The 26,773-nt window shown below is 50.0% G+C and overlaps 9 protein-coding genes across 9 annotated transcripts; 5 read left to right on the top strand and 4 right to left on the bottom strand.

Moving 5' to 3' along the window:
* Nucleotides 1-917: 917 nt before the first annotated feature.
* BKA67DRAFT_529627 (MT-A70 family) lies at nt 918-1,994 on the top strand (the record flags this gene model as incomplete). Its single annotated transcript, XM_046099102.1, has 1 exon — nt 918-1,994. The coding sequence occupies one exon, from the start codon at nt 918-920 to the stop codon at nt 1,992-1,994; it is 1,077 nt and encodes a 358-aa protein (XP_045963605.1).
* Nucleotides 1,995-5,680: 3,686 nt separating this feature from the next.
* On the top strand, nt 5,681-7,180 carry BKA67DRAFT_529625 (isoprenoid synthase domain-containing protein; the record flags this gene model as incomplete). Its single annotated transcript, XM_046099101.1, has 5 exons — nt 5,681-5,782; nt 5,830-6,199; nt 6,271-6,867; nt 6,965-7,080; nt 7,163-7,180. 5 exons carry the CDS (start codon nt 5,681-5,683, stop codon nt 7,178-7,180), a joined length of 1,203 nt encoding a protein of 400 aa, XP_045963604.1.
* A 678-nt stretch (nt 7,181-7,858) lies between these two features.
* On the bottom strand, nt 7,859-8,932 carry BKA67DRAFT_544523 (uncharacterized protein). Its single transcript, XM_046101273.1, has 2 exons — nt 8,818-8,932; nt 7,859-8,757 (listed from the first exon to the last, which is right to left on the bottom strand). The coding sequence occupies exons 1-2, from the start codon at nt 8,868-8,870 to the stop codon at nt 8,175-8,177; spliced, it is 636 nt and encodes a 211-aa protein (XP_045963603.1). The 5' UTR covers nt 8,871-8,932; the 3' UTR covers nt 7,859-8,174.
* A 659-nt stretch (nt 8,933-9,591) lies between these two features.
* On the bottom strand, nt 9,592-10,998 carry BKA67DRAFT_544519 (ThiJ/PfpI family protein). The gene is made up of 3 exons (XM_046101272.1): nt 10,626-10,998; nt 10,041-10,545; nt 9,592-9,962 (listed from the first exon to the last, which is right to left on the bottom strand). Exons 1-3 carry the CDS (start codon nt 10,762-10,764, stop codon nt 9,731-9,733), a joined length of 876 nt encoding a protein of 291 aa, XP_045963602.1. The 5' UTR covers nt 10,765-10,998; the 3' UTR covers nt 9,592-9,730.
* A 340-nt stretch (nt 10,999-11,338) lies between these two features.
* BKA67DRAFT_544517 (Hamartin protein-domain-containing protein) lies at nt 11,339-15,242 on the top strand. The gene is made up of 2 exons (XM_046101271.1): nt 11,339-11,852; nt 11,944-15,242. Exons 1-2 carry the CDS (start codon nt 11,839-11,841, stop codon nt 14,873-14,875), a joined length of 2,946 nt encoding a protein of 981 aa, XP_045963601.1. The 5' UTR covers nt 11,339-11,838; the 3' UTR covers nt 14,876-15,242.
* A 1,893-nt stretch (nt 15,243-17,135) lies between these two features.
* Nucleotides 17,136-18,626, top strand: BKA67DRAFT_529621 (glycoside hydrolase superfamily; the record flags this gene model as incomplete). Its single annotated transcript, XM_046099100.1, has 2 exons — nt 17,136-17,324; nt 17,394-18,626. The coding sequence occupies 2 exons, from the start codon at nt 17,136-17,138 to the stop codon at nt 18,624-18,626; spliced, it is 1,422 nt and encodes a 473-aa protein (XP_045963600.1).
* A 2,172-nt stretch (nt 18,627-20,798) lies between these two features.
* Nucleotides 20,799-21,653, bottom strand: BKA67DRAFT_652696 (uncharacterized protein; the record flags this gene model as incomplete). The annotated part of the gene is made up of 2 exons (XM_046106213.1): nt 20,799-20,913; nt 21,055-21,653. The coding sequence occupies 2 exons, from the start codon at nt 21,651-21,653 to the stop codon at nt 20,799-20,801; spliced, it is 714 nt and encodes a 237-aa protein (XP_045963599.1).
* A 112-nt stretch (nt 21,654-21,765) lies between these two features.
* BKA67DRAFT_544511 (ribosome 60S biogenesis N-terminal-domain-containing protein) lies at nt 21,766-25,588 on the bottom strand. The gene has a single exon (XM_046101270.1). The coding sequence runs from the start codon at nt 25,338-25,340 to the stop codon at nt 21,948-21,950; it is 3,393 nt and encodes a 1,130-aa protein (XP_045963598.1). The 5' UTR covers nt 25,341-25,588; the 3' UTR covers nt 21,766-21,947.
* A 520-nt stretch (nt 25,589-26,108) lies between these two features.
* BKA67DRAFT_511106 (mitosis protein DIM1-domain-containing protein) lies at nt 26,109-26,706 on the top strand (the record flags this gene model as incomplete). Its single annotated transcript, XM_046097380.1, has 2 exons — nt 26,109-26,195; nt 26,368-26,706. Coding segments are annotated over 2 exons (426 nt in total), but the record flags the coding sequence as incomplete, so codon positions are not given.
* Between the last annotated feature and the right edge of the window lie 67 nt (nt 26,707-26,773).

The following is a 26,773-nucleotide window of genomic DNA, read 5'->3' as shown; positions in this document are numbered from 1 at the left end:
TCGCTAGCTTGGTCCGGCCCATTTGACCCCTGAAATCCCTCTTTGATTTGGCAACGGTTCACCAGCGACTTTGGAAAGGGTCAGACGCGCGCTTCGACTTGATGCTTTTCTTAGATAGGGAGGTAGCCGTGTAGATTCAGTGAGCTTAGAGATTTGTCCATGGTCTTTAAATGCGTACTTCTTCTCCTTCCGGAAAATAGACGTAGGGTGCAGTTCTGCAGTTCTGCAGTTTCTTGGGGCAGTTAAGCTTAATAAAGAAGGAGAACTTAGTTACTGACATAAGTCACATATGGACGTCAACTTGGCTAGCGGATGCGCACCGCCTCCAACAAATTGCCTCTTCGGCTAGTCTGTGGCGCACCATGATTCCAAGGAAGGACCCTCGTCAAATATTGCATTTGTATCTGCATCTGCATCTGCGCATCTGCGCCTGCCCTGCTCTTATCTTGCTCGACGATCAACATGGGGCTAGCTTACCATTACAATAATTGCCTTGGCTCCCTCAATTTGCGATGGTCTTTTTGTCACGAGGCGCGTCGCTAATGATATCACGGGTAATTCTTGTTGTTGCTCCTTCCGATTACCTGATTGCGGAGCTAATGGGCCGGTATCCACGACGCCAGCTCACCAATTTTGGAAGGCCGGCAAAGAAAACATGATTGCCATTAGTCTAGTTGTTTCTGGCGTACCAAATGCCAAACGCGCATCGAAGCCCGATTATCTAGGTGTAACGTGGGGCTCCGAAATCTGGGATCGGATCGTGCATCTGTCAATAACCCTGGGGAATCTCGGCAGCCAGCAGCTTGGAGGCACAGCGCTGACATCACAGGCGCCAACAGCCCCCAAAGCATCATTGACTTGTTCTATACGAAAGTGCATCGACCTGGGGAATGCGAACACGCTTCGCCTACTGTACAATGGAGTCGTGCATACTCTTCGCGAACACAGATAGGTCAATCCTCGTAGTTGACATACCACGCTCGATTGAACTTGCACAGATTGTAACGCCACAGCATGTCGATAGACAGCTCATATCTTGCAAAGCTTTGGACGAGCCATGGCAAACTCGAGATCCCGGCCAGTCTCAGAACCCAAGCATGTCTCGGTCCGCGTCCGCAGCTATTGATGAGCTCATGATTGGTGCTGTCGTTCAGGAAGCACTTCAAGAAGTGCGAGGTGCCTACACCGGACCGTGGCTGCTTCCCAGGGTAACAGAGTCCCAGCAGCGAGGGAATACAAAGGACGCAGCTATGTCCCATAAGAGAAAGCCGTCAATCCATGACAATGAACAGATTAACGAGGTCCCAGTGCCCTATATCCCACCCGGTAGCCATTATCTGCTCGGAGCTATCGCTAGTCAAAGAGACGAGTTCCTGAAAACAGCTCCGACCTTTGACCTTATGGTTCTTGATCCGCCATGGCCTAGTAGATCCGTCAGGCGGAAGAAGAACCGCTACAGTACAGCCTACGATATGCAGGATACCCGTAGCCTTCTGTCTCTGATACCCATCGCCAGCCATCTCAAATCCAACGGTCTCATAGCTATCTGGGTCACTAACAAGCCGGCCGTAGTAGACCTGCTCAAATCTCCTGGTGGTATGTTTGATCAATGGGATCTAGAGTCAATTGCCGAATGGGTTTGGGTCAAGGTTACGAGCAAAGGTGTGCCGGTTGTGGACCTTGAGTCTGTATGGAGGAAGCCTTGGGAGCGATTGCTTATCGCGAGAAAGAAAAGTGGCTCGATGAGACTTTGTCCAGACCGCAAAGTCATATTTGGTGTCCCTGATCTTCACTCGAGGAAACCGAACCTCTCAAGCCTTTTCAAAGAAGTTCTACCTGAAAACTACCTAGCTCTCGAAGTCTTTTCCAGAAATCTTACAGCGGATTGGTGGAGTTGGGGCGACCAGACATTGATGTTCCAACAGAGACACCACTGGATTGAGGGGACCATATCGGAAGGTTGTGAAATAAACGATCCAAGGAGACATGATTGAAAGGATCTGAGAAGTTCTTCGGTGTGTCAAGCGAGTAATCGGCTTGAAGAGAGTGCTACGGTCATCTGATGATAGAGGACGTCTGCGAAATGCCGAATAACATTCGTATCATACTTAAGAGGACTAGGGAAACTGGTCTAGCACATGAGAGAGTATATACCCACGAAATACTTCAAGATCATCACTAATCAACTTAATGACCGCTACTCTATGCACGAGTCTGACTACATCAATATGTGGAGCCCATAGAGAATGAGAATGAGTGCTGGCCAACCCCTCTATCTAGCAGCTCCCGTCTGTTCTCCCGAACCAATCCACTGATGCTTATTTTCTTCCTAAAACCAAAGTTAGCACGACTGTTGAAGCGAGCTCCACGCTATAGTTGCGTCAAGGACGTTGTCGTTTGAACATCCTAACAGCCCTGCAACCTCTAGAGGGGTTTTGAGGCGCTTCAAATAATCCATTACAACCGACCAGGTTTCACAAGAATATGAGCCCAAATTTTCTACTTCATTCATTATACATCTTCAAAGGATTATTATTATCATCATGGCAGCAACAAAGAAGAAACATAATGGTTTAATCTCCAGCTTGACGAGATTGTTTCAGCTCCTTATCAGAATGCGCTACCTCTCAGCCGACGACGTCCCATTTCCACCGCACACATCGCCTGCGATTGACGTGCCACTGCTTCAGAAGGTTGGATTTGATGAGGACGTCATCGATCTGATGCAAGTGCTGCCAGCTTTACAGCCTCGGGTGACGTGGGGTTGGCAAATGAAAGCGACACAAACCGCTCCCCAGACGATCTTAGCTATCTATCTTAATCCGGATCCTGGCCCCGGAGATGAAGTGATCAGTTTCATCAGGAGTGGTGGCCCTGATGGTGGATACTACTACTGGGAAACTGATGCCCAGCTGCTACCGCCTTGGATGTTCAGGCTCACGACTTGCGAGAACTGGGGCGTAAATTTATTGTATAACGCTAAAGATGGTAAGCCTCTGACCAATTTTGGTGCCAACTGAATCCTTCCTGCGCTTACTTGATAACTCACGTTAATCATTTCAGCATCAATTACGGAATGGAAGCCAGTACACAATAGACTTTGGCAAGACGTTCCCAGTCGTCCAGCCGAAGCAGTTATCTCAGAAATGATAGGTCGATTCGAAACACTAGAGTGGGTGCCATACTATGTACCAACAGATGGTGGAGATGACGAGCCGTGCACAAGAGAAGTTGTCGAGAACCCACTGATTCACGAAACCCGACCATGGGAAGGGGGGCAGATTTTGCCATTGAATGATATCCAAGCTGCTCTAGCGATAGTCAAGACAGAAATTGGGCAGAGGGCTGTTGTCAGCATAAGTCAGAGACTAAATAGATACATCGTGCTCCGGAGGCTTTATCGGACTTACGGCTGGGGTAGCCAAGATGATTTCGATGGTAATGGCTTCGAGAGCAAAAGGCTCAAGTTACTCACCTTTGTGGAGAGGTTAGAAAACGACAAAATAGTCATGATGGAAGGTGCAGAGCAAGCGTGGCAAGCTTTCTGGGCAAAGCAGGCCGGATATCAGGCAGTCTAGATGAGAAAAGCAAATCTAACTGTCGGTTGATCAGACGCACGGTGGTATGGCCACGCACTTAGTAACGTTTCGATCACCGACTGCTGCGATGATTAGCCGGTCTCAAGTCACGCAAAATATTGTGTCGATATTTCTGTACTCATACGCTCATCAGGCACCACCCATACCCTCCCTCAAACAGAGTGGTCCGTTGTTACATTGGTTTACGGGAATGATCGTGAGTTATATCCTCTTCTTAATCCGATTTGACATACAATTGGGTCTCATTTACCTAAATTCGTCATAGATTGTAATTGAATATGACCTAGAGTAGATGAGTGTCGTTGTATAAACCTCTCCATGGAATTCAAGCACGCTGAATCCTCTATGTTACTGACTTGTAACAAGGGTTGTTTTAGCATAGCATCAAACCATCTGTGCAGCGCAGCGAGATTCCCATTCAGGTGGGTTAACACACCTTGAGGATCATGATTCTTAGTATTTCGGACCTCGCGCATTACAAGCAATGTAACTCGACGATGGGCATGGCCAAGTATACTCCTTTACAAACTCATAATGGTAACGCCACAACAGTTGAGTAAATATGTATTTTGAGAGTTACACACCGCATTAGACATCACCCTTAAGGCAAAATACCTTTGTTGAATCACAGACAACGTGAGAAGATTAATATAGCCCGCGCCAAAGCCCAGCATTGCGCATAGGCCCTCGCCCACCCCTTTTGTAATTTCAATCAAATATAAAGGAGCAAACATACCGATTTGGATACCGGGTATTGGCGAACCGTGCATTGCGATCCAGGTTGGAAGTGTAAAATTTGGGACAAAAAGGAAGGTAGGCAATCGATAGATTGCAAGGTGACACGGAAAGGTATGATGGTGAGGTAGTATATTAGAAAAGAAACGAAAAGGAGGATACTATCCGTGGACCTACGGTTATATATCCATATCCAGCTGGATGCCCTGGGCAGGCGTAGGATGCAGCCATGACCCCTTTTCCATCAAGTAACACAAGGAAATCCATGGCTCCAAAAATGAATTTACGATCGCCAGGGAAATCATGAGTCACGATGGCATATCGTAGCTATTTGGGAGCTGGCTGGTAACTGCCACCCCAGTGACACTATCATAGAAAAAAACGATATTGACACATGCCAGGCAGTGATTTTATAGAAGATGAGCATTACCCGGTCCCAAAAATTGGTATTTAAGCATTTCGATATTCTTCTCGTCAAATGAAGCGAGATTGATAGAAGGGTTGGTGTTGAAGAATCTTTTTCTTTCTCTCTGAAGACGACGAAGTGCGAACGCCCCAAGTCGCAGATGATGGCGCGATGGAAAGCGAACCAAATACAACACAAGGACTCATACCATGTAGTAAGACTCGTGTAATTGCATGCGAAGGAAATATCAGGATGATGTAGCCCTACCACAAAGCACTGGCCCCTAATCCACAGTCCATCCAACAAACAACGCCACTACTATGGAGTATAATAACACTTACCAATTGGCTAATGAAATGCTGGATTCAGAAGCAGCCAAGTTCGTAAGGATTTTCGGCCACCATATCTACTTGTTTGTCTGGACTCGTGTCTAGACACCTCAAAAACTATCCGTAGGAATTGCGGCTGAGATGGGACCGCCCTTTCTGTTAGGATCGGTCATTTGATATGCACGAAGAGCGCCTACGAATCACACTAGATCCTTATCCAGGTATAGACAGCCAGTAGACTTGTATTTGGATGACTCATGAGACTAAAATTGTCTCCATCTCTGGGAGAGGATGATTAATGAAAAGCAAGCCCCCCCTACTTGACGATAAGCCAGAAGACACCAATGAGTCAGCACCCACAGGTACGCAACAGGGTATAGATTAGTATAGACCCTGACTTGGAATACTAAGCCATGTGTGTCAGTAGCTGGTACTTTGGGGCTCTGCGAGACGTCTGTAATACAATGCATGGTAAGACTTTCAGGGGAGACACCTTGAGAGATAATACCAGCTGAGAAGTGAATACGTAAGGGTCAAAATCCCAGCAATATTTAAACGTTACAGGTAGATTTTGCGTCTCTCTCAAACACTTTCTGTGTCAGTCTAATAAAATGGCATCGTCACAGCTCGTGCGTGAGTACAGACGTACAAATGAAACCGTCCAAAAAACGCACGTCGATATCAAACTCAAGAAATATGATATCAGCTTGGGGGTAAGCCGACTTAATGCAGTGTTCTGACAAATAATAACTTCTTTCAGCTTGACATTCCAGATTTCGGAGTCGTTTCAGGCGAGATTGGAGTGAGCGTTTCTGAGTCGCTTGAAACTAGCAAGCGGCTCAAATCTTCTGCGTGGGTCCTCCTTGCCCATAGAACCTTCAAGGCATCGTTGCAGCCGAGTCTGGCGGGTCAAATCGGGTTTTCCGAGCAATGTGTGGCGGAGGTGGATGCAATTGGTATCTTTTTCCCGGACATACAATCAGAGGCCATCCGTATCTGCTTCACTGCCTGGCTAGGTTACGCATGCGCTATGGATGATGTTCTTGAAACCATGCCGCCGTTGGAAGGCGAAGCTGAACTTCTTCGCTGCATTGACGTCATGAGAACGGGCGCTTCATCTACCTTTGTGCGTAAGTCGATACAAAGCATATCTCATCTTGATGGATACAGGCCTTCCATAAGGCGCTGACAGACCCTGTAGGATCGAAAGTAGATCCAAGTATTCAGGATATGACAAGGTCTCTTCGCTGCCACTGTATTCGGCAACTATCTGAAAGAAGCTTCCATGCCTTTATGGAAGCTGTTTGTACGGTCCTACGAGCCCATGTCGACGAGACACGCTTTCTTCAAGGTCGAATAACCAACGAATTGTCAACTTACATGAAAATTCGCAGTCGTACCATTGCGTTAGACCCATTCTTCGAAGTTATCAAAACCGAATACCTGCCAACAGGGATGAACCAAGTACCGCATTATTGGCAGAAACTACAGCACACCGTGTCTACCGCAGTGGGGCTCCAGAATGATCTGATCGGTCTTGAGCGAGATATTCAGAATGGCGAACCACTAAATGCGGCGATCATATTGATGCGAGACTATGGAAGCGACTTGAAGGAGCTGGATGAGGCGCTGCTCTCCGAATGTATCAGCCGAGTGACTGTCGAGCATAATCGACACGTTGCTCAAGCTCTTGAGCTCGTCGCGGAGGTGTACGAGTTGAACGGCGCTACGGGTTCAGATTCTATCCTTGAGGTCGCTAGACATATTTTGATGATCTGCCAGACGCATTTGAGGTGGTGTGCGTCGGCCAAGAGATACCGCATGTTTTCAGAATAGGCTGGTGGATTTACTTGGCCACTTGTTGTTTATTTCATTGTAAAACTGTGGTTCTAGAGTCTCCTTCAAATCTAAGGGTTGCCATCTGACATCCGTGATTAAGCTGTTCTATTGGCTCTGCTCATGGTCTCTGCTCATGCCTTCTGGTCGCCATTTCGAATTGCTCCAGGGTCAAGTAAGTACTGCATATAATATGAAGCATTAGAGAATATGACCTGCCCACAGCCTAGTGTATGTACAGTCTGATGATCTTCTAGAACCGACTGTCGAACTGAGGGTCATACTGTTGTGACTGCTTGATATGCAATGTACTGCTGGGCACTGGGGTATGTTAGTTGTCTCAGACGATAAAAGTCACCCCTAAGATTCTTCATCTTTACATTGTCCCAACCTAGATATTAATATTTATTCTTCTTCTTCTCCAAAACTATAAATTGGTCCCTTAATCGCTATGTCTTTCAATTCAATAACTCAATCCCAAAGCCAACCTACTTATCACGTAACTTACCCAACAAGCATAGAAACTTTTTCGATCTTAGCATGGTTAGTTTGGGCAATATCCGGACAGGAAACCCTTGAAACAAAGATATAATTATGTTGCATTATAAAAGGTGTGGTATGTTGGGGAATCAGCCTCGTCGAGTTTCCAAGGCATTGAAGTCTCTCGCAAGGCTGTAATGGTTGTAGATGTGAAAGAGGTGGGTTAAGTGAGGTTGAGTGTTAAGCAAGCGTCAAGTAGTTAGTGGATATCTGGAAGTATAAGAGTTGAGGAGACAATATGGAGGTTATTGGCACCATGTATTGCCGCCCGTGTGCTGTGGGAGGAAGACACTGCGCCGCAGTATCACTTAGAGTTCGTAAAAGCATAAAGGAGCAAGCATTTGGGATTTGCAGTGACAAATCACATATATTCATTGAAGTTCATGTTGCATTCGATATGGCACAGATGGTCTGCTCAAAGCTCATTTTGACTCTTCTCGGTTTCGGGCAAGATACAAATAATCAAGGATTGGATTGTACACGTATGTATTGCTGGACCCCCTGTTCGATATACACAATAGCTTGGAACACAGCTTTTTGAGAATCATGGTTCATCATAAAACGCTTTTGATGTCCATTTCTGCTCTTGTTGCAGAGTTCTATATGCCTTCCTGGGCTCAGACGCCAGAGAAACCCGTCGTACACATATGACACACTTGATCGTACACCGCATTTCCACATACACCCATCTGCTCTGAGACGAGTTCGGGCATAAAAAGGATGCACTTCTTATTTCGAACTCTTTTCGGGCACAATTTTGCCCTCGACGCTCTCGGCGACCTCACCCGCGATCACGTCCTCGACCTGTCCTGGACTCGTCTCCCACCTCGGGTCGAGTTCCCTCTGGTTGCCCCACTTGACCTTGCCCTCAAGCAGATCCCTGGCCTGGGCGGCCAGCATCCTCCTATCGTCGTCCTTCCTCCTCATGGCGGGTGTGATGAGGGTTCCCTTCTCGCGGTAGCTCTTGGCCCTCTGTGCGTATATCTTCTCCATCTCAATGCGCTTCTGCATCTCCTCGCTGTGCCACTTCTTCTGCTCCTCTGTGGTCGGCTCCTTGGGGAAGACAAAGGGCTTCTCGAGCTCTACCGTCATGTACTTGATCGGGGGCGGGCGGCCGATGCGACCGGAGAAGGCCGATAGTCTGGGGGGGCGCTGCGCCAGATGCGAGCGCACTGTGAGGGTGTTCACCTTGTAGGCATGCAGGAGATAGTCTCTTATGTCGAGCTTGTTGAAGGTCAAGGGGACATGGAATGTTGCGAACTGGGGTGGCTGAGGCCGATGCGGCCGGCAGAGGGTCACCACATGATCGGGCCTAGGAACAAAGGGGTCAGGTTTTGGATATCGGATCAAGGGGGCCAGGGTTATTTCTTACAAAAACACCTGTTTTGTTCCTGTACGGAATGTCCTTGCTGCTGTTGTAGCCATTGTGTCTGGAATGGGGCGTTGCGGCGGTTTACAATCATTCCGACCGAATTTCTGGAAGCTTGAAGCTCAACCTTCAAAATCGCAACTCGAACTTCGGAGATGCGGCGGCTGAAAATCCGACAAGGGGCCCACTTCTCTCGAGTGCTAAGTTATGTACGGAGTACATGCTGTAATATCCCACTTTGCACCTGTGGACCCACTCGGCTTCGCCCGCATAACCTAGCAAGCATAGCTAACTTACATGGCAGCTGGCACAGCACAGCTGGGTATGCCATCGAGACAAAGACATGTTTATCAAATGCGACGTTTCAATTTCGCGTGATCTGTTCTTATCCTGACGTGAGATACCGTCAAGTCAAGGACGGCACTGGTTTGAGTTTATGTGGCAACGAATATATACCCTGAGATGACCATCGTTCTATTGACGACGGGCCCACTGTTTCTGGATGTCACAGTTGACGATATGAAAGTACACCCAGGTTTACAGCGTCGCATAACACTGGCAAGTCTAACTGCATCACTCGACATTCGTATCGAAATGTGAGCAACTCGTCTGTCTTGATCCCGCACCCGCCTGGAATCTAGAAGTGGAAGCAGAAGTGGAAGCAGAAGTGGAAGCAGAAGTGGAAGCGGAAGCCGAAACACCGCGTGTGCTATTCAACCTATAATTACACTGCCAATCAATCATCAGTCACATTGTGCTTCACCAACACAGCGTAGATATAATTAACTGAACATTGTTTTTTACTTTATTGAGCGAGGATGGAAACTATCATGACCTGTCCGGTTTGCATGCTTTATGCCTACTATGAGCGAGACTTGGATGATCTCGACTCATTCAATCGCTTTTGTCTATCCGTCTAAACGTCAAGACCGTCCACAACGGTACCCTTGACCCAGTTGTGCTGCAAAACACGAGCCGTCTCGTTGGCGGCCTCATCGTCGACCAGAATGCTGACAAGATACAAGGTTGCATCTATGCCAGCAGTTGATCCCCCACTCGTGATGACCCGAAGACCACCGAGTCTCATCGCTGCGCGCCTGGCAACAGACTCCCGGCGGGACGTCCCCTTGAATGAGATGCTACCCTTGCTGTAATGACGAGGTTAGCCACAGGTTTCTGAGCAGCAGCAAGCAGAGAATGGGAGGAGGGCAAGAGGAGAGGCATACCGTGCACCAGCGGACGGGCGTCTGCCAGCATCTGACTTGCGGCGAATGTAAGGGTTCTCGTCTTCGTCACCGATCTCGAATCGAAGGTTGTTGACAACGTAGCGAGCCTCCTCATCAACGTCAGTTCTGTCGGTACCGTCACGGACAGATGAATGACTGCAGATATTCTCGAAAGCCGTCATGAAGTCGGGATGGCACGTGGCTGCGAGGCCAGAGAGGATGCCCTGCTCAGCAAGGAAGAGGGAACCAGTGCAGATGGACAAGAGAGTTCTCTCTCGGCCAGTGTCTTTCATCTGAAGGTCACTGTAGGCCTTGACAATCTTCAGGGGCTCGGCCTTCTCCTTGAGAATGGCCTCGCTGTTACCGCCAAGAACGACGAGGACATCGTAGTCATCAAGTTGATCGTAGGCTTCCTTGAACGAGATATTGGTCGCAACAATGACGCCCTGCTCGGACAGGGCCTTGGGTTCGGCAGCAACAGTGGTGACTTCGAAAGCCTTGGAAGCTACCCATGAAGAAAGGCCGTCGTTAGCAAGCAGATCTCCATGTTCGTGGCCAAGTAAGCGACGTGTTGTGGTAACCTACAAGGATCGTCCTTATTGTGCAGAGCTGTGGTGAGGACCTCGGTGACCGCTGCAAAGTCAAGGAGGTCAAACTTGTTGTGCAGGACAACAAGAACATCAACCGGATCATCAGATACCGCGGAGTTCTTGGTGTTTGACATGGTTCTGAGTGTTGGGGCGTGCTAGTACAGGGGAGGGCGAGCTGAAAGTTTGATCACAGTGAGTAAGACAGGGATGGGATGGATCAGCTGTCTAGTCTACAAGCTGAAGGAATTGACCACGATGCTGGTGAGCGTGCTGGGGATTGGGGAATCGTCTCGTTCTTCTTGTTGTTGGGATTGATGAAGAAGGGGAAAGGGAAGGTTGAGAAGAAGCGAGCTCTTGTATTGAGTTAAAGTATGGACAGCAGAAAGGAGGGGTCAATTGAAGCTCAGCTTCCATCTGGTCACCTCATTGGACTAGGTTAGGTGTTGTAGGCCCTCATTTTTCGAGGTCACGAGTGGGCAGTGGGCAGTCATCCGTTGATCTTAAGATGTTCTTTCCGTCATGCTGCAGGCTGGGAAGATACTTGCTGCGCCCCACTATCTGCCCACACGAGCCAGGTACCTGCTCTACTGCCAGCTGCTCGAGCAAGTACTGCCCCACCCCCGGCGCGCGCTAAAGGCCAAAACGCGGGGAAGTGGGCCACGAAAATCCTGTGCTTTTGGGTAGGTTGTTTGTCCAATTGCACCAGCTGCACATCAATTGCGTTGCACAGTAGAGCTCCCGTCAGCACCCATGCCATTTGCTGTGCTCCGTATCCCGTAGCATGACAACTGCCAGTCAATTGCTCGGTCACCCAAGACGTCACAGCTCCCGGCACGGCATCGTCTGCTCGACACAAGGGACTCTCCTGGACTGATACACGGTTCGATGCAACAACGTACGACTGTGCGCTGATGACATCTATCTGCCGCTCTTGCAAACATCTGGACCCGCCCACCGTCCGATGGATCCGACCCCACCCCGTTATCTGATCCATCGATCCATGCAGCCAAAAAGAAAGGGCACATGCATCTCAGGCTGACGCAGACCTCCAGTACCCAACAGTAAGATAAGTTGTGCGAGATACTCGGTCTGGTGGAGCTCTGCAAAACTGCGCCGAGCAGAATCTCCAGCTCCCGCGCCGGCCCCAACCCCAGCGAGGCCATCGACAACCCACATAGGACCATATCGGCGGCCCTGATGTAGCCATCATGGCGTCAGCTCCGTATGTAAAACCCAGAATTTAACCCCTTCCCCCTTGCCCTTCCCTTTCCCTTTCCGTCAGCCCACATCATCCTGCTAACATCCCCGTCCAGGTCTTTCAAAGACCTCACGAAAGCGCTCCACAACTTCCTGCCGTCCGCTAGCCTGCCCCTGCCGAATGACTTGGTTGAGATTATCGAGGGTTATGTGCAGAAACACGACGCTCGCGAAGAGAGCGTCTCACAAAAGCTCCACGAAGAGCTCATCTCTGTCTACGAAAAAGACGTCGTCGGCCACCCCTCCCGCTACGGCCCCTTCTTGAATATTCTACGACGCTTGCGGCCCTTGATCGCGCATCCCGAACGGACAGCCAAGTGGTGGCATCTCCTACAACCATGTTTTGCCCATATAAGCGAAGAGAAGGGCTTGGCCGAAGAAAGTCAAGCTACCGCACTGGATGTTTTGACCGCAGATTTCGGTGATGACGCCAATAATCCTGGTGGCGGTGTGGCAATCCCTCTAGCAGAGGACATGCTTCAGCTGTGGCTGGAAGACTGCAAAGTCGCCGGTAGAGCCGTAGATGCTCTGGAAAACTTCCGCGAGAAGCAACTGCGAGAGACTCTCATCTTGTACGGAAAGAAGAGGCCCCGGGATTTCATGGCGGTTGTTGGCAAATTCATGGCCAAGAAGAAATATCGAGCAAGGACTCTGCACTTAACATCCGATTTTATCCGTAATCGACCACCGCATCTGTACCTGATCCTTCAGACGCCGCTGTTTGGCAACTTGATTAACTGCCTCCAGCTGGATTCTTCAACTACAATCGTTTCACTGGCCTTGACCGCCCTGACCATGGTCCTGCCGCATATTCCTAGTTCACTTGTACCACATCTTCCCACGCTATTTAACGTATATGCGCGGCTGCTATTTTGGGAACGAGAACTCTCTGCTGCAGAGCACGGTTTTGCTCTACCTATGGAACGGAGGCTAGCTGCTAGCAACACGACCTGGGAAAAGGCCTTCTTCTCTCAAGAATTTGACGGCACATCTATTCCGCAACTGTCCAATTACTTCACCATCCTCTACGGACTTTACCCTATCAATTTCATGGACTACATTCGAAAACCACAACGCTACCTGCGTCACGCCGAAGTCACCAATCCAGACGATATCGAGGTACAACCTACCGAAATACGACATGCTTCGGAACCGTTTCGCCAATGCCACACACTTCACGAAAACTTTTACACCCTCACGATAGATTCTGAAAAGACGGATTTCGGCAGGTGGATCAAGAGCGAACCTGCCGAGGTGGTAGGCAACTGCATGGCTCTGAGACAGCCTTTGGAGTTATCATCCGATTTGTTGTCGACCCAGTTCGGCGCACAGGAACTTCCGTCTCTATCAATCAAAGACGAGGCTGACGATGGTCCAGAGTCTGCCTTATTGAGCAGTTCTGTACCACTGCTGAGCTCGCCTTTCGGTGGACTGCATGGAGATAGCTGGAGGAGCACGCAGACTATACTGGTGGGGTCTCCCACAAGTAGTCGCGTTCAATCCGCCGTATTCCGCCAGTCCTCTCAGAGCAGTCATCAGTCGCACCGCGACTCATCAAGTACTCGACCTTCAGGAAATTCAGGCGATAGTCCTCAACTACCCCCAACCGGATCTTTCACGAATCTGCAGGATATGCTCAACTCTAATAAAGCAATAAAATCTAGTTTGAACCAGTCACTGGGCAATGACAGTGTGCCATCACTGGCCTTGAGTCACCAGGAGTCGATTTCTGAAAGACCGCAATCAATTGCTATACCTGCCACACAGTCCACGAACTTGGCAGCCTCGTCAAGTAGTGGTACCGAAGACAAAGATTCGCAAATCAGGCACCTGTATCGGCAAATTCTTCTACTACACAATGATCTTATATTTGAGAGATTCATGAAGCAACAACATCTGACGCACATGGGAGAGTTACGGCGCAAACAAGTTCGAGAAGCAGCGTCTGAGGCGGAGACACAAAACCTAATCATAGCAAATCGCCACCTCAAGAAACAACTTGAGAAGTCAAGGAAGACCGAGTCACAAGTCAAGAACGACTCGGAGAAGAGCAGAAATCTTGCTAAGAGATGGGAAGCTGACCTTTCGGCAAAGTTAAAGACCATCCGCGAGGAGCAGAAGAAGTGGACTAAAGAAGGTGAAACTTTAAGAGAAGATCTGGCCAAAGCAAAGGCGGAAAACATTGCGCTTGTCAAGCTTTTGTGTGATCTTGAGGTCAGGGAAATTGGAGTGAGCCAGCAGGTTCAATATGTCGAGGCGAAAACAGAAGAGACAGAGCGGTTGAAGTTGACGGTCAAGCGACTCGAAGAATCGGAGCGTAATCTACAGGCCCAGGAGGCTGAGCGCCAAGCAGCAATGACACGCGCTGTTCAGGCAGACGGACGCGCTGAGATGATACAGCAGAAGCTCGATGCTCAAGACGTGGAATTCCAACAGACACGAGATCTGTATGAGTCACATGTTATGGCACTAAACGCGAAACTCCACGATGCCCTGAAGAATGGAAATGAACGCCGTGTCGAAGGCTTGAAGGATCATATTGATAGCATCCTAGCCGCCAGTCGGGTTCAACAGACGGAGCTAAAGAAACGCATCGCGGATCTCGCAAAGAAAAACACAGCTCTCCATGCCACCATATTAGACCTCCAATCGCAAGCACAAGTACCCACACGATCTGCCTCAGATCCCATGCGGTCAAGTTCTCCCGAATCAGATACAACGCCTGAAAGCAGCAACGTTGCTTTGGCATTCCGCAGTCGAAAGCACCGCGGATTTTCCGACCCCGAAATCTTCGACGCAACATCATACAATGCAACCCCGCCGCTTGAGCCCTTTGAGGCAGTGCTGGTACCCTCAATGCGGCCTTCCACTCCATCCACAATCGAGGCTTCTAGATCCATCGGCGGTGATGGCAAGACAAGCCCCATTGCGGAACGATTCCACGGAAGAGGTAAGCTTTGGTCATCGAAGAGTCCATCACCCTGCTGACTGTTTCATGAGGGGGATTGCAAAATCAGAACGTGATTAAGAAAGAGAAGAAGGACAGGAAAGACGAGAAGGAAAAGAAGAAGTCGAGTGGCATTAGGGGAATTAGAGGCTTTGTTTGATACCCATTGATCACGATGAACGCAGACTGGGTTGAGTGCTTCACAGCCAGCGAAGTAGGGAGCAATTTCCACGTTTCTATCCTTGGCCACCTGTCCGTATTAGCTGGCCAACGTCAGCGAAAAACATATTGGATTTAGAGATGTCTTCATCAGTCCTGACCGTTTGGATTCACTGTCAGGTAGACCTCATCCTGAAATTTAGATCAAAAAGAATTGCGATGATTGCATGATTTGCCGCAACCCCTTCAAATCAATCGTCCTATGGCCCCGGCCTGCAAAAGAACCTATGCTGACCTTAAGGCTCAGCTTTTTATCGCTGTGTTATGTCAGCTGTGGACGTGTACGAAGTGCTACTCGGCATAGGCTCAGTGATGACGTCCATATTAGGACTTCACATCAGTCATGAGTCTTCCCGGGCCGCAAATAATGATATGACGCCCAAGTACAAAAAAAACCAAAGCGTTGGGTGTTGACTCATGATGATCTGATGGCGATATATCTCTTGCAGCAACGATCTTGAATATTAGAGCATAATCACATTCCTGCGACTGGAGGTGGAGAGCCTCTATTCCTGACCTTTGCCCGATAATAACACTTGAAATTATACAAGCCTGCATAAGAAGCTATAGTCATTCATCACTCGGGGTAGAAGTCCGACGATCACATTGCTTTTTGCTTTACAGCTTTTTCTTGCAGACGTCAGCACTGGGAAGTAGCGCCACATGGCCCGCTGCAACACAAAATGCAGGAACGACCGGAAAAGTAAGGCGCCACGCAAGCGCTAAGAGAGTCTTTTCATGGTTTCGTGTTTTTTTCCCGGCAAGTCCTGTTGAAATTGATTCCCAAGCGTCGCAGCCGGACTTCTGGTTGGGTCAGGATTTCAAGCGAGACATTCTCCGTTGTCGGGCTTTGTTTACCCGATTGGAGCGTGCATACGAAACAACCAAACAATCTCATCTGACAGGTGAAAGGTGAAAGGTGAAAGGCGAAAGGTGAAAGGCGAAACGTGGTAGCTCTTTTTTTTTCATCTCATGGCTGTCAACGCCACATCTCCAATGCCGTCCGCCCGACAATATTGGCAACACTGTTCGGGCACTGCAGAGTATTTCTTCAACGAACCGAGCAGCCGAGCAAGCCGTAATTCGATATCCACCTATTCAAGGGGGCCAGACTTGCCATACTGTAATGATTCCTGGGGTTCTGGGGATTATAAACAGTCGGGACCAAACCTTGCGACAAGAAAAGCTTGATCGCTGGCCCAATTGCTGCTAAACACAGATTCGGTTGGCAACTTTGGACAATACGAGCCCACCTCAGCGGAACTTCCTTCCCAATTTGGGGGGCCTGTCATACCCAAACAGCCCTGATTGGGTAGATGCTATGGCCCCCAGAATCCCAGATGGCGATCATTGTCCACTAGCCGTTGACTTACGAGGTCTTCCCCTGCATGCTGCTGAGCCTTTTCCTGTCAGGCACTGAACACCTGCAGGATCGAATGAAGTGATGTGGTGAACATTCGCGCGCAGTAGCATCATTTACGTGTCCTGAACGCATCTAACAAGCCGCAGAAGCGCTCCATGTATCAAGAATCATTCATGGGATTGGATTCGCCCAAGAGACAAACAAATTCAACCACGAGCTGGTTAAGATTTGTTCATGATTGACTTTTGACCTGCGCAGATGATCTCGGTTCGAGATCTTTGGGGCCAACGCATAGATTCCCACACGAGTTGCGCCAACCCTCTGCTGGAGCGGGATGAAGGTAGGGTGTGTGTGGAGAGACATGTGCTTCTTAGACGAATGAGCAACCGAGTTCATCCTAGCGAGGAATTTCCGTGTGCATGAGTATGACTGAGGAGCGGCGACTATGAAAAGCAACAAACGCTCAACCACGTCAGGGCCTTTTGTTGTTTCCTCGGCCTTGTTTTTGGATTATTGTTCCCTCTTTCCTACTGAACCACCGTCAGACCTGGCTTTATTGACGCAACAACCAACTGTCTTGTTAGATTTGTACACTTTCGTTCATATACCCCTTGATAAACCTACTAATCAGCAATTTTTCTTATACAAATTTTTTTTAAACCTCTTGAGTACTTTGGGCATTAGAACACCTCGCGATATTGCTACAGAAACAACGTAATATGTACGCCGCCGCATCGCTTTTGGCCTTGGCCACAACGGTTTCGGCCGCCGTTAAGGGCTTCAACTACGGCTCTACACTCACAGATGGTTCGGCCAAGCAGCAGTCCAACTTTGAGAGCGAGTTTAAGACTGCCCAAGGGTTGGTTGGTGCCTCTGGCTTTACTAGTGCCCGACTTTACACAACGGTGGTGAGTGCTGACTTATCTATTACCTCCCCTTCATCACGTTGAAACTCCTTACTCACTATGGACATACAGCAAGGTGGCTCAGCAAACGACCCGATCTCAGCTATACCCGCTGCTATTAGCACCAAGACCTCTCTCTTACTCGGCTTGTGGGCCTCTGGTGGGGACATAGCTTTCAGCAACGAAGTTACTGCTCTTAGTCGTGCCATCAAACAGTACGGCGATGCGTTTACTAGCATCGTAGATGGTATCTCAATCGGCAGTGAGGACCTCTACCGCAACAGTCCGACCGGAATTGCCGCTGGCTCATATGTTGGCGCCGAGCCCGCCACAATCGTCAAGTACATCAACCAAGTTCGTGATGCCATCAAGGGTACAAGCCTCTCTGGTGCTCAGATCGGGCACGTCGATACCTGGACTGCATGGGTAAACGGCTCCAACAGCGATGTGACCAACGCATGTGACTGGATTGGTGTCGATGCTTACCCCTACTTCCAGGACACCATGGTCAACGACATCGCCGCTGGGGCTTCACTATTCGATTCGGCTCTTGGCCAAACGCAGAACGCCGTGGGGGGCAAGCCTGTTTGGGTTACTGAGACCGGATGGCCCATTAGTGGCAAGCTCTCTGGCAACGCTCAACCATCTACTGAAAATGCCAAAACGTACTGGGATGATGTTGGCTGCAACAAGCTCTTTGGCAAGGTCAACACCTGGTGGTACACCCTTCAAGACGCCGCTCCTACCACACCTAACCCGTCTTTTGGCGTTGTTGGCTCTAGCCTAAGTACCACTCCTCTGTACGACCTTAGCTGCAGCGATGTCTCGTCTTCGTCTACTTCCTCCGTATCGCATTCTTCCACAGTCGCCAGCACTCTTTCCACTGCTGCCAGCTCAGTGGCCGGCCAGGCAACTAGCTCGGCCGACACGGAAGGCTCCCCTGGTGCTGGTGGTGTCCAGAGTTCACAGATCTCCCTCGAGGCTTCCGCTACTGGAAGCGCTACCCTCTCTTCCGGACCTTCGGCATCTGCAACTTCCACTTCTGGTTCAGAATCTGGTTCCGGCTCTGGCTCCGGCTCTGGCTCTGGCTCCGGCTCTGGCTCTGGTTCCGGCTCTGGTTCAGGTGCTGGTGGATCTACTTCTGGAACTGGAAGTGGTGCTGGAATTGGCAGCGGTTCTAACAGCACTACAACTGGTGCATCGCCTAGCAGTACTGGGTCTAGCGTTCCAGTCAGTTCTGCTACTGGTCTCCGATCAACTGGTGCTGCTTTCCTGGCTATTTTGATTGCCATCATGTCGATCTAGATGTGGGTGTAAAACAAACTGTGAGATGATTCCATATCAGCTGGTCAAGTGGTGTGATATTCATGGTTGGCGTTAAGGACAACAAAAGAAATGGCATTCCTCGTACATATGGCATTCAGCAATAATAGACTGGCTCCTACTCCACAGGAGGATCTTACCGTGTAGTCCTCCTTATTGTGTCGTGCAAGATATATTATTCCGATGAAACACATATTAGACACCAAAACACAAGCCATGAGACAAACTTTTTAATTTCTATGATCGTTAACACCGTCGTTTGCGTCGCTCACTTAGTAACCCCGGGGGTTAATGGAATTGTTCAGGATACCGCTACTGAGAGAAGTGCCCCTGGTAAAGGACGGTCCTCCGTAACGCAGATATCACGCTACCAACACCAACCGAAACATGGAAATATGGAATGACTGGATTGAATGCAAATGCAAAACACACGTGACGTCCTGCCCGACTAGCCATTTGCCTCGAACTAGTCTAGCCATAGATCTGCATCTTACGTTGCGTTGCGGCTGAGGTTTTAACTTCAGCCTCTGGCTCCCGTGGGCGTCGAGTTGACCCATGCCGTCCGATCATCTAAATTCCGTCTTCGGCCTGTTTTCTTTTTTCTTTGCCAAGGCTCTGGCACTTGGGATCCTCACGTTGCCATCCAGGCCCCTCCCAATGTGTTCCATTGTGAATAGTACATGATTTACTCCACACCGGACCTGTGGTCAGGCTCGGTGATGGGCCCAAGCCGGCCGTTTCCAGCACACCAGTTACACCGAGTGCTTTCCGATTACGGTTGAATGTCGACAGATCCGCGGAGGCGTGAGGGTATGAATTGTGCCGTGGCTAGGAAATCGAGAAGAACCAAATCCTCGGTGCTTGGCTTTAATCTGGCACACTCGGCACCGCTGTAGCGGAACTCGTGCTTCGGCGTGGTGCTCTAAAGCCCAGCCACGAGAGCGCAAACCTCTCAAGCTGCTCGGACGCCTTGGAGAGGCTCGATAGGGGCCAGTGACGTTGGAGACGGTCCCAGTGGAGCTGTTCCCTATTATAGACCGTCCCGCGCAGGGTTGCCCCGTGCTCGGTCGAGTGGTCATGGGTCGGCTCTGTGGCATCTGGGTGCAAGAAGTGAGGGGAGGATCTCGTCTGCGAATTCGACGATCCCCTGGCGTTCATCTGTTTCGAGCCGCAACATCCAGCATGAAACGCTGCTACCACCGTCCTCAAACATTCCTTTGCCAGCCAGAGTCTGGACAACGAGAAGGTAGTGTTCTGGCGGAAAACCTGAATCTAGCTGCCCGCCACATTTGTGGCAGTCAGACCAGCAATTCCAGCTAGGCGTCGATCAAAGCCTCTGGGGGCTTGGGCGGCTGACACTTGGGGTCGGTGAGCCGTGTCAATACGACGATAGGTTCCACAAACGTCTCAGAGCATTCTTATCAGCTTCGTTTGTTCTACATCACGTGCGCTGATTCTGGAAATTCTCGGTGTGGTCGTAGATTTCGTTGTTGTCAACTTCGCGATCAATGAATTCTGGTGATTTGAATATCTCCCAGAAGCTGGGGCACATCGGCAACGAAGCGTGCTTTTCAGAGGGCGCATATGGCCTATTCTAATACGACCGACCAGTGTGACGTGAGATCGAGGCTTTTGGGTTGCTACGTGGCGCCCAGCCTGCTTGTGTTTGCTATCCGGAGGTTCACCTGGTTGATCTGCATTATTGAAACGTTGCTATCAGTAACCCACCACCGCAACAGCAGGGAAGATGATGTAAGTCTGGCGCTACTCAAATCATTTAGTCTGATTATAACGTAGCTGCCGAAATTGTTCTCAGGTTTCCTAAGAGGTTCGAGATTGACCTAGAGCACAAAGAAAGCATGCAGGATCAAGACCGAGATGGACGATCAAAAGAGGAACGCTAGAGGCCGTTATGGTTGGAGTAGTAATTTGTTCCATTAGAGTATGTCATGACTGATAGAGGGTCTGGAGAAGGAGCCACTTCGGATAGCCTTCGATCCAATAATTCATACGGATGGCTCCGGCTCCAGCATCTCAGGTTGTTGAATGTCGACTCTTCAATGGCCTAGATTTCCCAGAGTGGATTCTGATTATATTTGTTTTGTCCTCATTTCCTCTGCCTCTCTTCACATCAAACCCTGCGGCTCGTCCGAGTTATGCGCTTGCATTTCCTAGATCTCGTCGTAATAACACTGCAGGCCATGGTTCTTTATCATTCCTTTCGACGAAGAAGTCTTTCTCCGCCGTGAACCCATTCAACTCATAAAGACTGTGGCCGCATCAGCGGTGTACTCTAGCCGGAATTTCCCGATCTCATCATGGTTCTTATGTGCAACCCAAACCCCCGAAGCGGCGCTCTCGCCGGCTGCATACCCAGAATCTTCGTTGCGAAAGGAGGAGGATAACTCACCGAACCAGCTTCCCAGCGTTCCCTGACCACGCATCGACAAATACCGTGCTCGCTCCCCTCCCGACCGAAAAGTCCCTGATGTAATCCAGCAGCGCGACACCAACTCCCTTCCTCGAAGTCTCGGGGGCACGAAAATCAGATATTATGACCTCGACATACACCCAGTCCCCCGCCTCCTCTGCCTCCTGGACTGCAGATTTCAGACGAGCCTGGCCCCGCACATACGGCGGGAACCAGTTCATCCTCACCATGGCGGCCCCGAGCTTGAGATACCTTGCTGCGGAGTGCTGACCGTCTCCATGCGCGGCCTCTGTCCTGTAGCAGAGGCCATCGTCCTCCGCGCCGCTGACCGGCTGCTCGGCCACGAAGATCCGCACGGCCTCCTCGCCCTCACCTGTGGTCCTGTAGCGCTCCGAGTGCAGCACGTCGTCCTGGGTGCTCTTCAGGAACCCGTCTTTGGCGCTGAAGGGCTGGCTCCCCCACATGCCGCCGGAGCCGACGGATTCGCAGTAGGGTATGCATGAGTCGAACGCCGCTACCAGGAACTCTGTATCTTCAGGATGGGTCAACTGCTCCCGTATGCGAAAGGGTTGGGCCATATCGAGAGAGTGGGCGGGGTGCCTCTGCGCGAGATCTCCCGTTGACACGACATCCAAGAGCGAGCTGGGTGTCAAAGTGATAGCCAAGCCTTTATGGGCCGACTACTCCTGATTAGGCAGGTATTCTAGGCACTCATGTCTGCAAGACAGGAGAGGCTCGATTTTCGTGCACTTCCTAGCCAGCTCTGTAAGAGCAAGTGCCAAGTGTGTTGAATATCTTATTCAGGGGTATACATAAATCCTCTACACTATTAGTCTACTTTGACTATTGCATTAATCCCTTTCCATATGCCCTCATGGATTTTCCATCAACGCTTGGATCGAGTCTCGACTCCAAGTTGCGATCCTCTTCTGGTCGCAGGTATTCCATAATCTGCTGATCAGCGCTCGGTAGATTCCATTGTCACTACTGCTGGTCGCTTTTTGAAGTTCTAACCAGCTGGCGGCCCCGAATCGAGTTAGCAAGGTGTCGCTACCTCCAGACATGGTGCTAGTTCGGTACAGTATCCTTAAGATTTGGCTACGCAAGTTCGGGCCCATATAGGGGTTGCAGTAAAGTGCAAATACCCGCTCGAACACTTTTCGCTTGTGCAGTAGTCCTACATCCTCAGCGGTCCGGATGCTGTCGAGCAAGTAGGAAAGCAGCCAGCTAATTTCGGTATAATAGGCGCCATCCTCAGTTGGCTGCTCTTGTACTATATCCTGTACCAATGGAAGCTTGTCCAGATCCCAGCTAGGGCCACGGGTGAGGAAGGTGTTGATCTTCGGATAGAGGCTGTGTGTAGGGTTCCTAATGATGTCGAGTGCTCGACAGACGAAAGCCAGAATCGTGTTAGGAACGGTAGCATCTCTGTTCTGTCGCACAGTCTCAATGAGTTCTGATAACAAAAGCCAGACTTGCGCATTCTCCTCATAGGCTGATTCTTTGACCTTTGCCGCGATCTTGACAATGCTCGTAAGGGCTTCTTTTCGAATACTGCGATGCTCGGACGAAAGAAGCCATACCACCGAAGCAGCATAACCTTCTTCAACGAGTTCTTCTGCTGACTTGGTAGCCCATTTAACCAATGCGCTGTTATCCTTGCTTACTGTGATTGGTACAGAAAGCGTCTCCTCTAATTGTTCCTGGCTTATCTGAGTGTTGTCGTCATTCAAGCTGTCGCTGTTTCCCTGAGGACTGGCTCCATCGATATCCATTGGTTCTGGAGAGACTGTTTGTTCCGGAATTAATAAGTGTTTTCGAGCCTTGGAATCACCGAAGGCTAGAGCTAGTTTGGTCAAAACTGCTTGAAGCAGTGATTTCCTAACCCCTGCCGCTTGCAGCTGGGCCAGGTAGCTCGACAACAACTGAGCCATCCTAGTCAGCAACACCTTCTCCGTCGTTGGCTTTACGAAGAAAGGCAGTTGCTCGGCAATAACGGTTATCAGAGGACTTAAAACCTCATCGGCTCCATCATCAGCCGGGTCGCTGTTCACTGCGGGCAGCTCGTATATCATTTCCAGGTACTTGATGGGCGATCTTGCACACCGTTCTGCGCAATTATCCAGGAATAACCAGATCTCTTTTTGCAGTCCGTCACAACCTCGCAAAGCGGACAGCAGAGGTTGTAGACCCGACTTTGGCGAATCTCGTGAGATTAGTTCGTGCTCCTCGGCTACAAACCGAAGGACCTTTGTGACTGTCGCTGCCGTGAGTCCCTTGGTGTTTTCCACATACAGCTTCAAGAGAGTTACAAACGGTGACACTGGGGAGTCTTTGCTTTTGGCGAACCATTTCATACCCGGTGAATACTTTGCCGTTGTGAAGAGATTTTCAAGCTCCAACAGCCGCATGGGCGCCTGTTCTTCCACCGCACCATCCTCAAATCTTTTGATGGCGGCCGAGAGCATAGGTGAAAAGTCATATTTCGCCGCAAGAGCTATCTGGGGGATTGCTTCATGATACAAGACCAGCAACCGACTGGCAGCATCTCGCTGTAGAAGATCATCATCCGACAGGCCTTTGTATGCAGTTACGACATCCTTGAGACTAGGTACTCTCTTACAAAATTCGTCGACAAGCCTACGAGCAGCATCGTGCCACAGGTTATCAGACGCCTTGGCAGCTTTCTTGTAAATCTCCAGGACATCCGCCAACTTTTCCAGTGCAATCACAAGCAGACGTATCGCAAAGAATGAGATAAGCTTGGACTTGTGGTTTAAGCATTTCGTTATAGCTTTGAGATCAAGCGGGAGCGGCAGAATATTGCAAAGAGCAGTAGCGGTCGGGGGTGGTATCCTTGCGAACCTCTTCGAATGGCCTAAAAATGGCGGGATGTCTAATCGGATAGTGTTGAAGAGCAATGTCGAGTAGCCTATCCAAGTCGCTGAGAGCGTCGGGTCGAAGTTAAAAGTCCTCTTGTTCACGAAGTAGTTGGCGACCAATTCAGGGCATGCCTTGAATATGGCAACAAGCAACTCATTCTGCTTCAAGCTCGACCACGGCTTGAGTGTCAAGATGAACTCTGAAAGCAAAAGATTGCGCACGGGAACTTCTTCACTAAACTTGTCCATCCAAGGAATGCTCGCCAAACCGTTATCATCGTCATTGGACTCTGAAGTGGCTGCAATATTTGCATCGACGCCTTCCGGATAAAACCCGTTCTGAGTGCGGAGAATGCCGGAGCTTGCAGTCGTGCAAGCTGCCAGAAGGAACTGATGAGCTGCCTCTTCTACCGACTGCTCATTGTCATCGGAGATCTGACTATGATGGTATGTGTATAACGAAGCGATGCGAATCAAGGACTGAGCGTTGAGTATCCTGATTTTGGCTTCTTTCGAGAGCTTCTGGTCGAGCACAACAGAGGTCTTCAAGGTGTTCAAGATCTCGAAAATCAGGGAGGGGGGGTCTTCCTTGATGCCTCTCATCAAGGCGGCCACAACATCCCTCTGGGACAGGAGGTCTCGCTTCGCTTCCGCATGGAGGAATTTCAGACTGGCAAGCAGGACTCTAACAGCGTTTGTTCTGACACTTGGCCTCTTGAGGTCCTCGATGCCTTCGCCGAGGAAGCGCAAGCCCATGTTCCTGGCCAGGGATTTGTAGGTGTAATTTCTGGCCCTGAAAGCCGAGACGGCCAATGCACCGCCGTCCATACAAACAACTTCTCTGATCAACCTCAGAGTGGGCGAGATTATGAAATCCTTGCCCTTGTCTGCGGAAAGATTCTTGGCCAGCAGCTCCTGCTGGCGCTTCTGAAGAAGAGTGCGACCAATGCCTAGCCCATATTCGACCAAATCGACATCCGAGGCAATGAGCTTCAAGAGAAGAGCGAGGACGACAGCGACAGCCGACATGACGTTCTCGTTGGCCATTTGAGAGGCCATGCTCCACATCTCCATGATGTCGGATAGGTAGACTGGTGGTTCGTCCTGGACGTCTCTCGGCTTGGTGAGCTCGAGATACTGAGTGACAATCTCGAGTTTGTAGGGGTCCTTGGTGCCATGTTCGTTGAGGACGCCGTCGAGCAGGTCCTTGAAGGACTGGAGCCCATGTCTTGCTTTGCGAAGATCTTGTTCGAAGGTGAGGAGTTGCCGTAGTTGCCGCGAGCTGTGTACCTCTTCGGAAGTGGGAGCCTCGACGACGATGTTTCGCTTGCGCTTGGGGGGCTTGGTGGTGTCGCCAAGATCAGGCGCTTCCTTTCGCTTCATCTTGGGAGTTTGCAACTGCGGCTGTGACGATGGAGAGAATACTCGGATAGGTATTCTGTTTGTCCGGGTCAGTGAGCACGGGTGCTAGCTACTCGACTGGGACATGGAAAACTGGCACTGGCAATGCTACAAGAATATCTATGGACTCGTGGAATGGGTTTTCAGCGAGTGCTTTTCAGCGAGTGCTTCTAAGCTTGCGGCCTGGAGGGCACCCCACGGGCTGCAGCGCATTGAAAGTTGGGATTCTGCCGCCGGTTTCCTCTCAAGAAATTTGACCGCCTTCCAGCTAATAAGAAGCTCCGGCTGCTGCTCAGCGGAACTGACCCCGCGCTCTCCACTGTGGCTCCTTGTGCTGGAAGGTTGTCGTAGGTGCTATGTACAGTACGGAGCAGCGCAAGTATGTACGTGCCTCACAATAAGGCCCCCACCAACCGTCCGAGTACTGATACAGGTGCAACACATGCAGTTGGTTTGTGGTGCCTGCCGCCGCCCCCGTCGCAACTTGGGCAACGTCAGATGAGAAGTACACTCATCAATCCTTCACTTGTTCAACACCACCCCATCATCGCAAGAACAGACAACTACGCGCAGCGTACTGGCTCAGACTCTTCATCTTCGCTCCCGTTACTTTTTTTTTGTTCATCACGTACAACAACAACAACAACAACAACAACAACAACAACAACAACAACACATCATGGGGTAAGTGCTCACGGTCGTAATTGTTTTACCAGTCGCTGATAAAGCTAACCTGTCCTGCTGAACAGTTCCGTTTTCCTTCCTCACTTGACCACTGGTTGGCATGTTGACCAAGCAATCCTCGGCGAGGAGGATCGCCTGGTTTGCATTCGTTTTGTACGTATAGAAATCAGCCCGTGTCCTTAGATTTCCCTTGTCCTTCGAGATACCATTCAAGCCTGCACGTCTTTCGAAAGGTGGGACCAGTGGTCTCAACCAAGCCAGGACCGAAAGCATACTTCCTATCATCATGGAAAGACTAACTGACTGGAATGTTCTGAGAACATAGGGGAGAGACAGCGACCCTACATGTATGGCGCAGGATGAAGTTCTCTACAAGATTGCCGACAGGGTCAAGAACTTCTGCGTCATCTACCTGTGCGACTTGGACCAGGTCCCCGACTTCAACCAGATGTACGAGCTCTACGACCCCTGTACCATCATGTGGTTCTTCCGCAACAAACACATGATGATCGATCTGGGAACCGGTAACAACAACAAGCTCAACTTTGTCCTCGAGGACAAGCAGGAGCTCATCGACATCTGCGAGACCATCTACAAAGGCGCCAAGAAGGGACGTGGTTTGGTTGTCAGCCCCAAGGACTACTCGACTCGTTACAGATACTAGTGCTGCATTCGTCTACACCAAGGCAAACAATCAGGCAGTCGGTGTACATGCATAAACCATCTACAAC

The sequence above is a fragment of the Truncatella angustata genome (genome assembly GCF_020726525.1).
Source record: "Truncatella angustata strain MPI-SDFR-AT-0073 chromosome Unknown BKA67scaffold_1, whole genome shotgun sequence".
Lineage (NCBI taxonomy): Eukaryota > Fungi > Ascomycota > Sordariomycetes > Amphisphaeriales > Sporocadaceae > Truncatella > Truncatella angustata.
The sequence above is the reverse complement of the archived record's forward strand: the minus strand, read 5'-3'. Positions and strand labels throughout refer to the sequence as shown.

Excerpts from the sequence above, each read along its gene's own strand:
- BKA67DRAFT_544523 (XM_046101273.1), bottom strand. The coding sequence starts at position 8,870 with ATGGCTACAACAGCAGCAAGGACATTCCGTACAGGAACAAAACAGGTG. Across the intron at positions 8,758-8,817 it reads GGAACAAAACAGGTGTTTTT|GCCCGATCATGTGGTGACCC; the intron begins GTAAGAAATAAC and ends CTTTGTTCCTAG.
- BKA67DRAFT_544519 (XM_046101272.1), bottom strand. The coding sequence starts at position 10,764 with ATGTCAAACACCAAGAACTCCGCGGTATCTGATGATCCGGTTGATGTT. Across the intron at positions 10,546-10,625 it reads GCACAATAAGGACGATCCTT|CTTCCAAGGCTTTCGAAGTC; the intron begins GTAGGTTACCAC and ends CTTCATGGGTAG. Across the intron at positions 9,963-10,040 it reads CGCCCGTCCGCTGGTGCACG|CAAGGGTAGCATCTCATTCA; the intron begins GTATGCCTCTCC and ends TCGTCATTACAG.
- BKA67DRAFT_544511 (XM_046101270.1), bottom strand. The coding sequence starts at position 25,340 with ATGAAGCGAAAGGAAGCGCCTGATCTTGGCGACACCACCAAGCCCCCC.